This window comes from Lissotriton vulgaris, chromosome 8 (genome assembly GCF_964263255.1).
Source record: "Lissotriton vulgaris chromosome 8, aLisVul1.2, whole genome shotgun sequence".
Taxonomy (NCBI): Eukaryota; Metazoa; Chordata; class Amphibia; order Caudata; family Salamandridae; genus Lissotriton; species Lissotriton vulgaris.
Genome location: NC_141696.1, coordinates 1,411,730,536 through 1,411,745,400, shown reverse-complemented (window position 1 = coordinate 1,411,745,400; position 14,865 = coordinate 1,411,730,536). Strand labels below are relative to the sequence as shown.

The 14,865-nt window shown below is 47.2% G+C and overlaps 1 protein-coding gene across 1 annotated transcript in view; it reads left to right on the top strand.

Annotated features, from left to right (window-relative positions):
* The window catches only part of LCA5L (lebercilin LCA5 like), an 861,785-nt gene that overhangs the window by 518,905 nt on the left and 328,015 nt on the right, over positions 1-14,865 (top strand). Inside the window, exon 5 of the mRNA XM_086936277.1 lies at positions 10,162-10,252. Within this exon, the coding sequence (XP_086792403.1) occupies positions 10,162-10,252 (91 nt within the window). The remainder of the gene's footprint in view (positions 1-10,161; positions 10,253-14,865) is intronic.

Genomic DNA, 14,865 nt, shown 5'->3' with positions numbered 1-14,865 from the left:
CAACTTCCACCTCGACAACTTCGGCCACCCCAACTCCTCCACCCTCCTGGACAACCTCGCCAACATGGACTGAAACCGCTTGTCACCAGCCCCCCCCCACAAAGCAGGACACACCCTCGATCCCATCTTCGCAGAAGGGAACAGCATCCACTTCAGCCAAACCACACAACCCCTCTGGACGGAACACCACTGCATACATTTCAACTTCTGCAAACCCACCGCCACCAAACTTGCACCCCGGCCACCACGAAGGAACTGAAGAAAGGTCACTAGTAGTAGTAAAGTTAGGAGTCCTAACTTTACTACTACTAAATTGAGAACAATCCTAATTGTAAGACTTTCGGTATTCACAGAAGGCATTTAGGAGTCCTAAAGTTAGTAGTCCTAACTTTACTACTACTAAATTGAGAAAAATCGTAATTTTAGGACTTTCGGTATTCACAGAAGGCATTTAGGAGTCCTAAAGTTAGGAGTCCTAACTTTACTACAACTAAATTGAGGAAAATCCTAATTTTAAGACTTTCGGTATTCACAGAAGGCATTTAGGAGTCCTAAAGTTAGTAGTCCTAACTTTACTACTACTAAATTGTGGTGAAAAATCGTAATTTTAGGACTTTCGGTATTCACAGAAGCCATTTAGGAGTCCTAACTTTACTACTACTAAATTGAGAAAAATCCTAATTTTAAGACTTTAGGTATTCACAGAAGGCATTTAGGAGTCCTAAAGTTAGGAGTCCTAACTTCTGTGAATACCGAAATGAGTAAGTTCATTCTGTGAATACCAAAAGTAGTAAGTGCATTCTGTGAATGCCAAAAGTAGTAAGTGCAATCTGTGAATACCAAAACAGTAGTAAGTTTAGGATTGAGTCTTAAATTCATTCTGTGAATCGGGCCCTAGAAGTAGAGATCTGGATACGATCAGATTCAGGGTGGAGCCCTCAGTGTATGTGGGTTTCAAGCAGTGTTAGTGGAGGTCGTTGTCATTGATTAAAGCAAAGTTATCTAAATGGGAATTACCTTCAGAGCCCCAATGTAGGTTAAAGTCTCCTCGAAAGATGTTGTTAGTGCTGCTTAATTGGTCTGTGAAGAATTCGATGCACTCTTCAATAAAGGTGTTGGCTTGTCTGTGAGGGTGCCAGATGACGTTCATCTTGCTGTTGAAGTCTGCATGAGAGGAGTTTTCCAGAGATAAACATTCAAAGGACAGAAAGAGGGATATGGGGAGAAGCCTGAAGTTGAGAGAGTTTCTGTGAATGATTTCTAGGCCTCCCTTGTCTGTTGACATGATTACTTCTACAAATGGAGTAATCTGGGGGTCAGGGGTGGGGTAGAACATTGTTTGAAGAATTATTGAAGCACGTTTCGGTGAGGACCTTGATGTCAATGTTGTAGTATCTGATATTGTCTGAGATTACAAGGGAGTGTTTGACTGTGGATTGGCAATTGTGAAGCATGCAGAAGAGTAAGGGTCTGGTGAATTTCTTGTAGGGGACGTCCAAGAGGTAGAGTAGTAACTTGGATCTGGTTACGGGTTGAGATGTGACTTTGGCTGGGTGAGTGATAGGGTGGAGTGTAGTTTGAGATGATTGTGGGAATGGTAAGCCAGCTTGTGGGTGGCTGGTAGACAGGCTGAGGAAGAAGACTTTATGTAGCTGTCTACAAGACTGAAGAGGAGGTTTATTAGGGATGAGGCAACACTGTCTCTATGAATGCTATTAGACTCTGGAATAATGTTTAATGCAGGGCATTGTGTGTAGAAATTGTGGGGAGTTATTGAGTTGCCAAAGTGCGAGATCATGGCTGTCGATTTTCCTCAAGAGGGGAGAGAGGAGACAGTAATTCTGTGAAAGGGGGTGGATCGGGGTAAGAAGAGGGTAGGAGCAGGACCTCGGACCTCCTGGCCAGAGTCCTGCTCTACGCCCAAGCAGCTCAGCTGTAGCCTCGCCTGCTGCTGCCGCCTCAGACACCTCTCTCCCAGGTAGGTGTTCGAGGCCTTCCTCCACACGCATGCTCCTGCGTGCGCTTCAATCCTGGTTGCCCAGTGGGAGAGCCTTGCTCTTCTTGCTGTTCCACTGTCATCTGTCTGCGTTGTTGTGCCCGTTTTGTATTTGTGTCTTTTGTCTGCTTTCATTGTAATTTTACTGTAATTTTGTGCCTGTTTGTCTGTCACTCCGTTTTCTGCCCATTCGTTTTTTGTGCCTGTGCCCATGTTTTATTCTCCGTTCCTGTTTCTAGCCACCCTTTTCCCACTGCTGCTTCCCCGCGGCCCCTCTCCCGTTCCCGAGCTGCGCTTCCTTTCCCCCTTCCCTATTAATTAGCAGCCGCTGCTCGGGTATATGAGCAGGATCTCTGACCTCCTGGCCAGAGTCCCGCTCTACACCCAAGCAGCTTTACTGTAGCCTCGCCTGCTCCTGCCCCAAACACCTCTCTCCCAGGTAGGTGTTCAAGGCCATCCTCCACCAGCAGGCTCCTGCCTGTGCCTAATCCCTGGTGGTCCAGTGGCTCAGCCTTTCTCTTCTGCTATTCCACTGTTGTCTGCCTGTGTTGTTGTGTCCGTTTTGTCTTTGTATCTTTTGTCAGTGTGTCATTGTAATTTTATTGTAATTTTGTGCCTGTTTGCCTTTGGCTCCGTTTTCTGCCCATTCGTTTTTGTGCCTGTGCCCTTGTTTTCTCCTCCTTGCCCCTTTCCCGCTGCCCTTTTCCCGCCGCTGCACCCTGCTGCCCCTCCCCCTGCTGTTCCCACTCCCGCCTCCCAGCTGCACTTCCCTCCACTACCCTATTTAATGGCAGCCGCTGCTTGGGTGTATAAGCAGGACCTCTGACCTCCTGGCCAGAGTCCTGTTCCACGCCCAAGCTACTCTGCTGTAGCCTCGCCTGCCGCCGCCCCGGACACCTCTCTCCCAGGTAGGTATTCGAGGCCTTCCTCCACCTGCAGGCTCCTGCCTGCACCCCATCCCTGGTGGTCTAGTGGGAGAGCCTTGCTCTTCTGCTGTTCCAATGTTGTCTGTCTGTGTTGTTGTGCCCATTTTGTCTTTGTGTCCTTTGTCTGTCTGTCATTGTAATGTTATTGTAATTTTGTGCCTGTTTGTCTGTGACTCAGTTTTCTGGCCATTTGTTTTTTGTGCCTGTGCCCTTGTTTTCACCTCCGTGCCTGTTTCTCGCCACCCTTTTCCCACCGCTGCTCCCCCGCGGCCCCTCCCCCTGCTGTTCCCGCCTCCCAGCAGCGCTTCCCTCCTCCTTCCCTATTTAATGGTGGCCGCTGGCGTGCCAAAGGCAAGCCTGTCTGCGACCAGCGCCAGAAACCCTGGATCTCCGAACATCCACTGCTACAACTCAGCTGCCCTCCTCGCTCTCAACCCCGGAAGTAACAGCAACTGCTATCTGTCTACACAAAAATCCACCAATTGCCAGTTCTCCTGCCAACCCTGCCGCCGAATCTTCACCACCATCTGTACCCACGCAGCCATTGCCCCCACGCCAAACGCCAACACCCCCAAAGCCCTGATGTGCATCCTCCTCAACGTACTCTCCCTGCACAGATATGCCATAGAGATCTGGGACCTCCTCAACACCATCTCGCCCAGCGTTGTCTTCTTCACTGAAACTTGGACCAACTCCACCTCTGCCCCCAATATCGCCACTGCCCTCCCCGACAGATACAAGATCAAGAGGAAGGTCTGCCCCAACCGCCCGAGAGGAGGACTTGCCATAGCACACGAGCTCCATCCTGCTCACCACCTCCAGCACAAGCTACTCCCCGTCCACCACTGAACACCTCCATTTCCAGATACAGACCAGCCCCACCCAGAACCACCCTATGCGGCACCCTCGCCTACAGACTCCCCGGACCTCGAACAGCGTTCACCACTATCGCCGACCTCGTCGCATTCCACGCCATCAGCACCATGGACTGCATACGCATCGGAGACCTCAACTTCCACCTCGACAACTTCGGCCACCCCAACTCCTCGACCCTCCTGGACAACTTCGCCAACATAGACTGAAACCGCTTGTCACCAGCCCCCCCCCACAAAGCAGGACACACCCTCGATCCCATCTTAGCAGAAGGGAATAGCATCCACTTCAGCCACACCACACAACCCCTCTGGACGGAACATCACTGCATACATTTCAACTTCTGCAAACCCACCGCCACCAAATTAGCACCCCGGCCACCACGAAGGAACTGAAGCAAGGTCACTGAGGAGCACCTCAACTCCACCCTCAGCCGCGATGTCCTCTCCACCTCGACCGTCGCCAGCCTTTCAGCTAAATAACTACACAGATGGATCACCAACTGCGCAGACAAACTCACATCCCTTCGTAACCCCTACAGACAGCGCCCCAGAAAGGCCACTTGGTTCACTGCTGACCTTCAAGAATCCGGACGCACCTGCAGACGTCTCGAGAAGAATCGGCGAAACAGCAAAACGTCGGAAGACTGCACCACATACACAAATGCCATGACAGAATACCCCCAACAAAAAAAGATCAACTGAAAGGACCTTCATCCAGAACAAGATCCCTGCCAACTCCAGCAATGCAAAGGAACTCTTCAGCATCATCCAAGAGTTCACCAAACCCCCTAGCGAGGCCACAGACACCACCCCCTCCCAGGACCTCTGCAACAAGCTCAGCTCCTACTTCCATCTGAAAATCCATTCCCTCTATAACAACTTCAACGAAAGGACACCGGACTCTGAAACCACTCTCTCTCTCTCCAACATTGCAAGCTAACCCACCATCTCCGCCTGGACCCCAACTATCACCGAAGACACAGAATCGACCATGAAAGGCATCCACTCAGGAGCACCTATGGACCCCTGCCCTCTGCATATCTTCCACAGAGCCACGGCCGCCATCACACCAGAACTACGACACACCATCAACACCACCTTCAAAACCAGAGATTTTTCCCGATGACTGAAACATGCAGAAGTCAAGCCCCTGCTCAAGAAGCCCACAGCAAATCTTTTGGACCTAAAAAACTTCTGACCCATCTTCCTCCTCCCCTTTGCTGCCAAAAGAAAGAGAACTCCATCCTTGACCCCTCCCAATCTGGATTCTGCAGCAACCACAGCACTGAGACAGCTCTTCTCGCCGCCACAGAAGACATCCGCACCCTCCTTGACCAAGGCCACACCGTGTCCCGATCCTACTCAACCTCACGCACCATTCAACAACATCTCCCACCGCACACTCACTGCCATACTCCACAATGCCGGCATACAGAGAACCGCCCTCGATTGGCTCTTCTCCTTCCTCACTGGCAGAACCCAAAGAATCAGACTGCCACCCTTCCTTTCTGATCCCACAGAGATCAACTGCAGAGTATCTCATGGGTCGTCACTCAGCCCTACTCTCTTCAACATCTACATGCATCCCCTCGCCGCTATCGTCAGACAGCACGGACTCAACATAGTCTCCTATGCCGACGACACCCAGCTCACCTGCAAGACTTCTACTGGCTCCACTTTGAAAAGAGAATAACCTTCAAGACACTCACCCACACCTACAAATGCCTCCACAACACTGGGTCCCAATACCTCAACTAGAGAATCTCCTTCCACGTACCCAACAGAAACCTCCAATCCACCGACCTTGCCGAAATCCAGCGAATCCACAGAGCCAGAACGGGTGGAAAAGCCTTCTCCGATATCGCAGCCAATAGACATCAGACTCGCCCCCTCTCTGCACATCTTCAGGAAGACCCTCAAGACCTAGGTCTTCGACTGACTGGAGCTGCTCCCCCCCTCCCGCCCAGCGCCTTGAGATCCTCCAAGGGTGAGTAGAGCGCTTGACAATTCCCTGATTGATTGATAGATTAGATCTTTTGGGGCTTATTTCAGGAAGTGCTTTTTGGTTTTGGTAGGGAAGGGCGGGTGAACAGAAATGGGAGGTTGAGGTGAGGTCTTTTCAGAGGATGTATGTCTACCTGGAAGAGAGATTGGAAGGAAGATTTGAGGGGAGGAGAGTTGATTGGGGGCTGGTGGTGAGGGAGTGTGTAGCAAGTGTGGAGAGGGAGGGGATTAGAGAGAGATGAGGGGGGTGTTGGGAAGAGAAAATTTAGGGGATGGGAAATCTTTGGGTGAAGGGGGTATGATGGGAATTGGGAGAAGAAGGGGAAGAGAGAGAGCAGGGGGGCGCTTATGTTGCAGCAGATAGGGAATATAGGCGGAAGGAGATGGAGTGAAGAGGTAGGTTGTGGAGGATGTTGTCTGAGAAATGCTGGTGTGTTCTGTGAGAGGAGGGGTGAACCAGAAAGGATTGTGGTGGAAAGAGGGCAGTGGAGGCGTGAAGTCATTGTAACCTTTTTTGTTTTTTAAATAAACATATTTTATTACATTTTTGCAGATGAAGAAAAATACCATAGGACAGGCAGTGAACATGTACGAGATAATAAAACTGCAATCGCCCAGGTCATTGGCATTCAATTGATACGTTGGGATAATAGAAAACACCAGCAAAATCGCCACTTCTGGTTTCAGTCAAGATCTCCATCCCCCTGGTCCACCTATTTCCTCCACACTCGACTGTGTTTGAGGGGACATCCTCTGGTCTCATGAAGCGATCTTTCTTGCTGGGCACACCAGTCCACTCCCAGAAGCCAGAGTAAAACGGTGGGGGGAGAAGGCGATTTCCACCATCCGGCGATGTCACGCTTGGCGACCATTAGGGCCATCCCCAGAAAGGAGTTTTCGTGCCTCCAGAGCCCTCCAGGACACCCAACAAAATCGCCAAAGGGGTGAGGGCAACCTTCCATCCAAGCACCTCAGTGAGCTCTCCCACCACCGCAGCCCAGAAGATTTGAATCATGGGACTCAATAAAACCATGTGATAGAAATTGGCTGGAGCACTGCCAAAGCAGGAACAGGCAGACTCAGAGAGGAGTCTCGCTCAGTCGAGCAGAGCTGTTGAGAGGTGGGTAGTATAGAGATAATATGGTTGAATCAACAACAGTTTGGAGGAGATTGTGATAACTCTTAGTGCCATCAGCTCATCCTCGAGGGGTCCCACCCAGCCCTCCCGTCGTGTCCTAAGGTGATCTAAATTTCTAGGGGTATTTACCATCAGGATGCAGTAGATTTGCGAAATTCCTTCCTTACCCAAATCGTCCATCAGGATGTTGGCCTCTAGTGGGCTGAATTCAGGAAGAGAGTCAGTGTCTGAGAGGTGAGTTGGGAGGGCATGTCTCAATTGAAGGTATTTATAGAACTGTGTATGAGCCAGTGCGTAGGTGACTTGGAGTTCTTGAAACTATTGCATGTGTGTCCCCAAACAGATGTTCCCGAGTTGTTACATCTCATATTAAGGTCTCATTGCCCGAAGACCTGTAGTGACGCCACTTCCCTCAGCCCTTACTAAAGAGGTGTCTGTTGTGTGAGTTTGGTATCCCAACCAGTGTGTCTCAAAGCTGCTCTCCTAGCCTGGCAGGCTGTTTTTGTCACTAATGAGGTGGAGTCAGGAATGGGGAAGCCGTAAAGTATGGATAGAATCTGGGGGAATCCCAAAAGCGATAGCTGAGGGCAGGGTCCGGCCAACTCCTTTAAGCCAGTCATTGGTGGCTAGTAGGTGTGAGGCTAGATAAAAAGAGGTAGAGGTTAGTCATTCCCAGGCCACCATCGTAATGGCCACGTTGTATTTGGCAGTCGGGCCCTGGAGCCATGCCATAGGAAGGAGGTTGTTACTTTATCTAGGGCACGGACCCACATCCACGGTATAAGGAGCGGTAAATTGTGAAAGGCATAAAGAAAGCGAGGCTGTATCATCATTATAAATAGGACTATCTGGCCCATTACATTCAGCGGAAGGGATTGCCACTTAGTAAGGGCAACCTTGGCAATTTGTTCCAAGGGTTCTAAATTAAGGGGCAAGGTAAGTTCAGGGTGTAGTGGAACCCAGATGCCCAAGTATTTGAATCTGAGACAACGGATGGGTATGGTGTCTTGACAATCGAATCAATCCCGAGAGGGGGACAGATGCACCAAGACTGATTTGAAGGGGTTCACCCTGAAACCTGAAACCTCCCCAAAGCAGCGCAGGATGGGCAGATGAGCTGGTTCGCTAACCAAAGCAGAACTTCGTCTGCATATAAGGCTATACGATCTTCATGCACGTCATCCTACTTCCACCCCCAGACCAGTGCATCAATACGAATGAGTTGTGCCAGTGGCTCCATCGCAAGCACAAAGAGGAGCAGGGACAGAGGACAACCCGGTCTGGTCCCCCGACCGACGGAGAAAGTGTGAGATAGGACTCCATTGATCTGGACCCTCACTGTAGGATTGGAATAAAGGGCTTTGGCCACTCCACTTAGGCGAGTTCTGATCCCGGTCTGCGCCAGAACCAACTGAAAGTAACCTCAGTCTACTGTGCCAAATGCTTCTCCAAAATCTATGAAAAGCAGAACTTAGTCAGGAGGTAATAGATGATGGTGGACTAGGACCATGTGGAGTCGTTGAAGGTAATGTCTTGTGCTGCAGACCAGCATGAAGCCACACTGGTCAGGATGTATCAATGTGTATGGAACCTGTCTGAATCGGGTGAACAGAAGGGTCGCAAATATCTTAACGTTCCCGGTGATGAGAGATATCGGGCATTAGTTGGCGCGCCATTGTAACCTTTTAGTGACCGCAGATAAGACCGCACAAGCCTGAGAATACACATTTCATAAACATAGCTACACGAGTATGATGGCGAAGCATTCACAGAGTACGAGCTGATGATAGGTAAATCACATATAGTACCCTCAACAAAGGCAAGGGCCAGCCACAGTCCAGCCGACATTCGAGAATCAGCGAGAAAGTTCACTTGTGCAAAGTTTGAAATACAAGCAAGACTAAATTGGGAAAGTACTTCTAGTGTCTAAAACATACTCAAAGGGATGACAGCCAGAGTTTTAAATATTGAAGAATGCACTTCTTCACATTTGTGGTGCTTAAATATGATCGTGCACGCTAGAGTCACATGCTGCCCAGCCAGCCAGGTGCAAAGAATGCACTGACATCTCTATTCAACATGGATCTCGCAGCCAAGGAAAAGGGACGTGTGTTAGACTATTTTCTCTTATTTTGATTAACTTGCTGATTGTGCCCGTGTTTAAATAAATATGTTAAAAATCTGTTCAGTTTTGCATGCTCCATGGGTGCGCCTCTTATTCTACCATATCAGTAGTAAATTACTTGGGTGTGGTCAACCAGTAAAAGAAAGTAATAGTGCAGCCCAGGACAGGATTGAATTCACTAGATAACACAGTGACAGTGTTCCATGTTCTCTTGTGCTTGCATGTTCACACCATTCCTCTATAAGGTACAGAGAACACACGTGTTTCTATAGTGCAAGGTGTATGGTGTTAAAAGCATTATTTATGGTTTATTGTGTGTTAGTTCTTCTTCCAGTTATCTCGAGACTCATGCAGTTGCTGTTTGTGTTTCAAAATCAATTTTGCATATATCCAGCATGAGGATGGGAAATCCTGCACTTTGTACCTATTCCAGCACTTATCACCAGCCCCATTCGCAATGGCTGACCCACTCAAGTAACCACCTTCTTCCTTTGGCTAGTGCCCTCCAATGAGGCGGATGAGCAAGAACTCCTATTCTCCTTTTCACACCAGCCTTCAAAGTCCATAATGCACCACTTGCTTGTTGCACACTCAGACAAATGCTTAGTAAATGTGGTGCAAAATGTGTAAGCAATGAGTAAAATAAACTGTCATTGTAAATTCTATTCATGTAGTCAAGTGATCCGTCTGCATAATTTGACTGTTGTCTGTATTGTTAACAAAACAGCATGGATGTCAATTAAGGGTAGCCAGGGGTAGCAGCTGTAAATCCTGGACCTGGCTTGCCCTTATGCTGTTGCTCTTCTCTTGCTACCACTAGTCTCACAGGTAATAAACACACCTTCATGCATGCAATTCCTCCTCCTTGCCGGAGCTCCTATCTCCCACCAGCCAATTGGAAGCTTTTGAGTTGCTAGGAGGGGGGGCGGGATGGGGGGGATGAGGGGGGGGTTGATGATTGGTCTAAAATGATCTAAATGCTGTCACTTTTGCTACCCCTGGCATTCTGACCAATTGATGTCCATGCAAGGCAGAGGATATATCATAAAGTATTGGTTTTTGATATGAATTGTTGGTGTAGTCTTTTCTGATTCCAGGAAAAGGAAAGGGAGCTGGATATTAAAAATATTTATGCAAACCGCTTACCAAAGGATCTTCAAAAATATGATTCCTCACCGCGTCACAGAGGTATGAATAGTTTGTATGTACTCCAATCATCTATTGCCAATAGATCTTTATATATTTTTGTTTTAAGTTTATGTTGTTAAGATAAACAGGCATTGGTGACTAATAGAGTGAACAGGCATTCCACAACTGTGCAATAGTATACTCTTGGACAAAGTCTTCTTAGTACACCAATTAAATAGGAAACATGTTTTAGTAATACTGCTCAAGTTAAGAAATAAAGAGACACATGACACAGCTATCTCATGAAAAACCTTCATCAGGAGGAAGGGCATATAAGAAGAGAAATAAGACTTATCTAACCAATAACACATACCCCAGTGGCCATGTCGGACACATCTGCCCACCACCCACTCAATCTGCACTTTATTAAGTTACTCAGAGGTGGTCACATCTCTTAGGAATTTCCCCCATGATTGTTGACACAAAACATGCTGCCTGAACGTGGGTGAAGCTATATTTCTTTACCCTATATTCCACCCTGCTTTTGTGTATGTTAACTATACTTTTAAGGCCTTGGTACAACAGGTTTAGCTGTATGGCAACACCTCATGTCAGCAGAAAACACACATTCAGCACAACAATAAAATAACACAGTCATGCATCACACTACAAAGACCACATAACATAGAGAAAGGGGTTTTGGGTCAGCCCTCCTAGCCATTGGCTTGTTTGCCTCAGCTCCCCTCTGTCATTTGCTCTGTGGGCTGTCCCATCACATTTTAGTCCAGCCCATGCCATATTGCACATGCTTACATTTTACCCTTCCCATCTACAGATAGTCCTCTATATTCACGGCCTTTAGCCCAGTTTCAACACTTTAGTACTCTTTTCATACTTACAGGGTAGAGATACAGCACAGCTCCTATCAAGATCAGAAGGAACGTGATTGCCAAAATGACAAAGTCCAAAATATCTGCTCACTTTTCCTTCCGTAGCTCTGTGTAACTAAAAACAAAAATCTTTCCCTTTGCTCTAGCAGCCCAAATCATAAGTGCTCCTCTCTGTGCCTCCGCCAAACCTTTATTTTTTATTGAAGGAACACCTCTTCATGCGACTAAGGAGCCCCCACCTGTGTGTATTTGAAGAATCCTTACTATGCTCCAGCAGCCCAACTGTACCACTGCCTGTGCAGCATTAACACAACTCTGTTAGCCCTGACTGTCCAGGTGTCCCGGTGAAGTACGGACACTGCAGTAAAAGAACGGTCACTCCAACCCCAAGATACCCTGTCTGTACCCAAGAATGACTATGAGCATACTACACTCTACACCAGCCTAGCTTCGATAGACAATCTCCACGGCTGGGCAGAGTATCGTATGCACACAGAATCACCCACTCCAGTTGCAGGATCTACACTCCACGTCCACCAGTGCTTGATTGTTTGGACAGAGCCCATCCTAGCCCAACACTTTGTCCGGCAGCATTAAAAACCTCGGCTTTGCAGAGGCAAGAATGGAACCGACTAAAGCAATCAAGCACCCTGAAAGCCACACACAGTTAAAATGATATCTGTAGAAAGGAGACAACGATAGCAAAGGTAACCTAAGACAGATATGCTACTTATTGTGAAGCACAGAGGCAATATCAGATTAATTTATTTGCTGCGTGATATAGACTATTTTTTTTTACTATTATGTAAAATACAGTTGACAATTCAAGAAAAATATGCATAAACTAACTATAACTTTTGAACGGATACCTTTCCCTCAAATTGTTGGATATAATACACAACAATACACGTTTAATGCATTTATTGAAATATTCACAATTAGAAACAGTATCTCCTCTTATAAGTGTACAACACACAACAAATCCAAGATGACCACGACTCGACCGTCTTATTGAGCAGAGACAGCGCCAGGCTTTCCGCTGCCATATTTGGAGGTACTATTTAATTCAAAATACATTGCACATACCACTGCAGTTATAGTAGCTTCTATTACAACTGAAGTTTTTGCTGTTCTATTCAAGAAAAAGCTGAAATAAACTATCTTTTTGTTTCCGTTGAATTACTACTATCAAAATTCTGGCACATCTAGTGCAGTAAATTATCGTTCCAAGATGGAGACTTCGTTTATAGTGGGCTTGTTTTGAATGTGCAATGGTAGAGTGAAATTTGGAAGGTCTGTGTGATCGGGATGATTGTTACGAAATGAACGTCCCCATATGTGTTCCAAAGAGAAAGCTACAGAAACAAGCATTTGCAATGCAATAGGACTCGCATTTACGGGAGACCTATTGCATTGCAAACGGGAGTGTGGGCGGGCTGGGGGGGGCGAGAAGGCACGGACAGCGGGAGTGCTTGTACAAAAAGGCATGGACACCGGGGGTGCGGGGGAGGGGCGAAGAAGGCATGGGCAACGGGACTGCGGCTGGAAGGGGGGTGAGAAGGCACGAACAACAGGAGTGCGGGTGGGTGGAGAAGGCATGGATAACAGGAGTGGGGGCAGGAGAGGGGGAAAAATAGTGCTGTAAATAGCACGTACTGTACAGTGTAACACTCGAAGTAAAGGGGCCAATAGCCATGGTAGGGTACAAATGACGACATGGTAATAATAAGGCGGGACTAACAAGCCTCATAATCAATCAGAAGACAGAATTTACGAAGGACAAAGACAGAAACCAATGAAAAATATGGGTGGAGAGTGAGGGCAGCTTGTCTCCCATACTCTACTACTGCATGCCTCGCTCGACCTAAAGAAAGAAAGAAACAAGTCATATCTTCAGGTGTCTTGCAAGGAGAACCTTATGTTTAAGATATGAGTAATGCATAACAATTATGTATCAATGTATATATTCAAGGCTGAGGTTATACAAAAATAAATACACCAAAAGCATAATTGCAAAACTACTCTTTTGAGGGGTTTCCCTTTCTCTATTCTACCTCTATTGCTGTGGAAGTAAATGGCCACACTTACCCCGTGTGAACCACCTTTTTTTTTACATAATGACTGTCCAGCCCGGGTTACTGGGTGGCCCAATTTGCTCTAAAAACTATTTTTTTGCAGTCACTGGACTGCGAGGGCCATTAAATTAAGTAATTTTTCCCACAAGATGTTTTCTGCTAAATATTATGTCTGATAAAGATACTCTGTCCTACATTGAGGACTACATTGACAAGATTAAAAGGCCCCTCTTTTCTGACTAAAACTCCGACCAGAATAGTGGATGCCTTACAAGAGAAGATAACAAAACTAGAAAGGATAAAGAAGGAACTAGTACGTACACAATTACATGGGCATTTAATGAAGGAAAATGTGCAATCTAATGTAATCCCGGTGGGTTTACAAATTGGGGATGAACCAGTGATACTCGTTGAGGATCCAAAATGCAAAACCCATTTCAGCTTTGTGGCCAACCACTGCTCATGACATTGCAAGGTTCTATGCAGAGACACAGCACTCGAACATAAGTTGGAGAAAGAAATTGAGAAACTCACAAAAGAAGTCTTGGATGACACTGCACTCACAAATTCTAAAGAGGTCCTAGAGGCACTTGAGAAAGCATCTGAAGAATTTACTTTCATCTCCAAACAAAGAAAGCTTGACAAACTAGCGAAAGATATAGCCAAATACGATAAGAGCTTAACATACCCATACCTGAAGGAAGAGTACCACAAACTAGACGAGTCAGGGAAATACATGAACTGAGGACAGAGGAACTACAGGAAATACACCACCTTTTCTCATTTATCCTTTTCAGATAGCTCTGACATTGAGGCACCTGGCCCAAGCACAGCTTCCAACCAGGGAACATCGAATCTTAAAAATCTCACTTTTTTAGCCAGAGATCAAGGAGAGAGGGTGATCCAGAGATACCAGCGGGGCAGGGGCAGGTACTGGGCCAATTCCTATCAAGACCACGGAGAACACAAGACGCTGCGTCAGCAATTCTCTTGAAAGGACAAGATATAGATTTATCCACAAATACCACACCTAACCCTGCAAACATGGCCCCCATTTCAATCTATCTAAGCACAGACTAACAGCTGATGAGATTGCAGTTCTAAGTAGGGTAGATTCCAGTTCTAAGTATGGGACTCTCCTTTGTTCAGACTGCTCGTACTGGCTGATGACGGCTGATTAGCCAGAAACCAGTCCCAGGATGCTTGTTTCCGGTCCAGGGAAGACATGGCTTGGCAGTTCGGGCTGGACTGTTCCCATGAGGCACAGGGTCAGACTGATTTGCATATGGCCATGTCCGAACTGGGGTGGCAGAGTGAGCTAAAGAATGATGATGGATTAAACCCAGATCAGTTGACTGGGGGTGAGTGCTTGCAATGTTCAACACTCCGTCCCTCATCCCCTTTGGTTTTGCTTTGTTCGCCCTAAGTTGGCAAGGTATGCCCAGACGTGGGTCCCTTGCTCACTTTGGCACTGGATTCAAGCTAGCCTGGCTGATGACGGCTGATTAGCCAGAAACTGGTCCAAGGATGCTTGTTTCCGGTCCAGGGAAGACATGGCTTAGCAGTTCAGGCTGGAATGTTCCCATGAGGCACAGGGTCAGACTGATTTGCATATGGCCATGTCTGAACTGGGGTGGCAGAGTGAGCTAAAGAATGATGATGGATTAAACCCAGATCAGTTGACTGGGGGTGAGTGCTTGCAATGTTC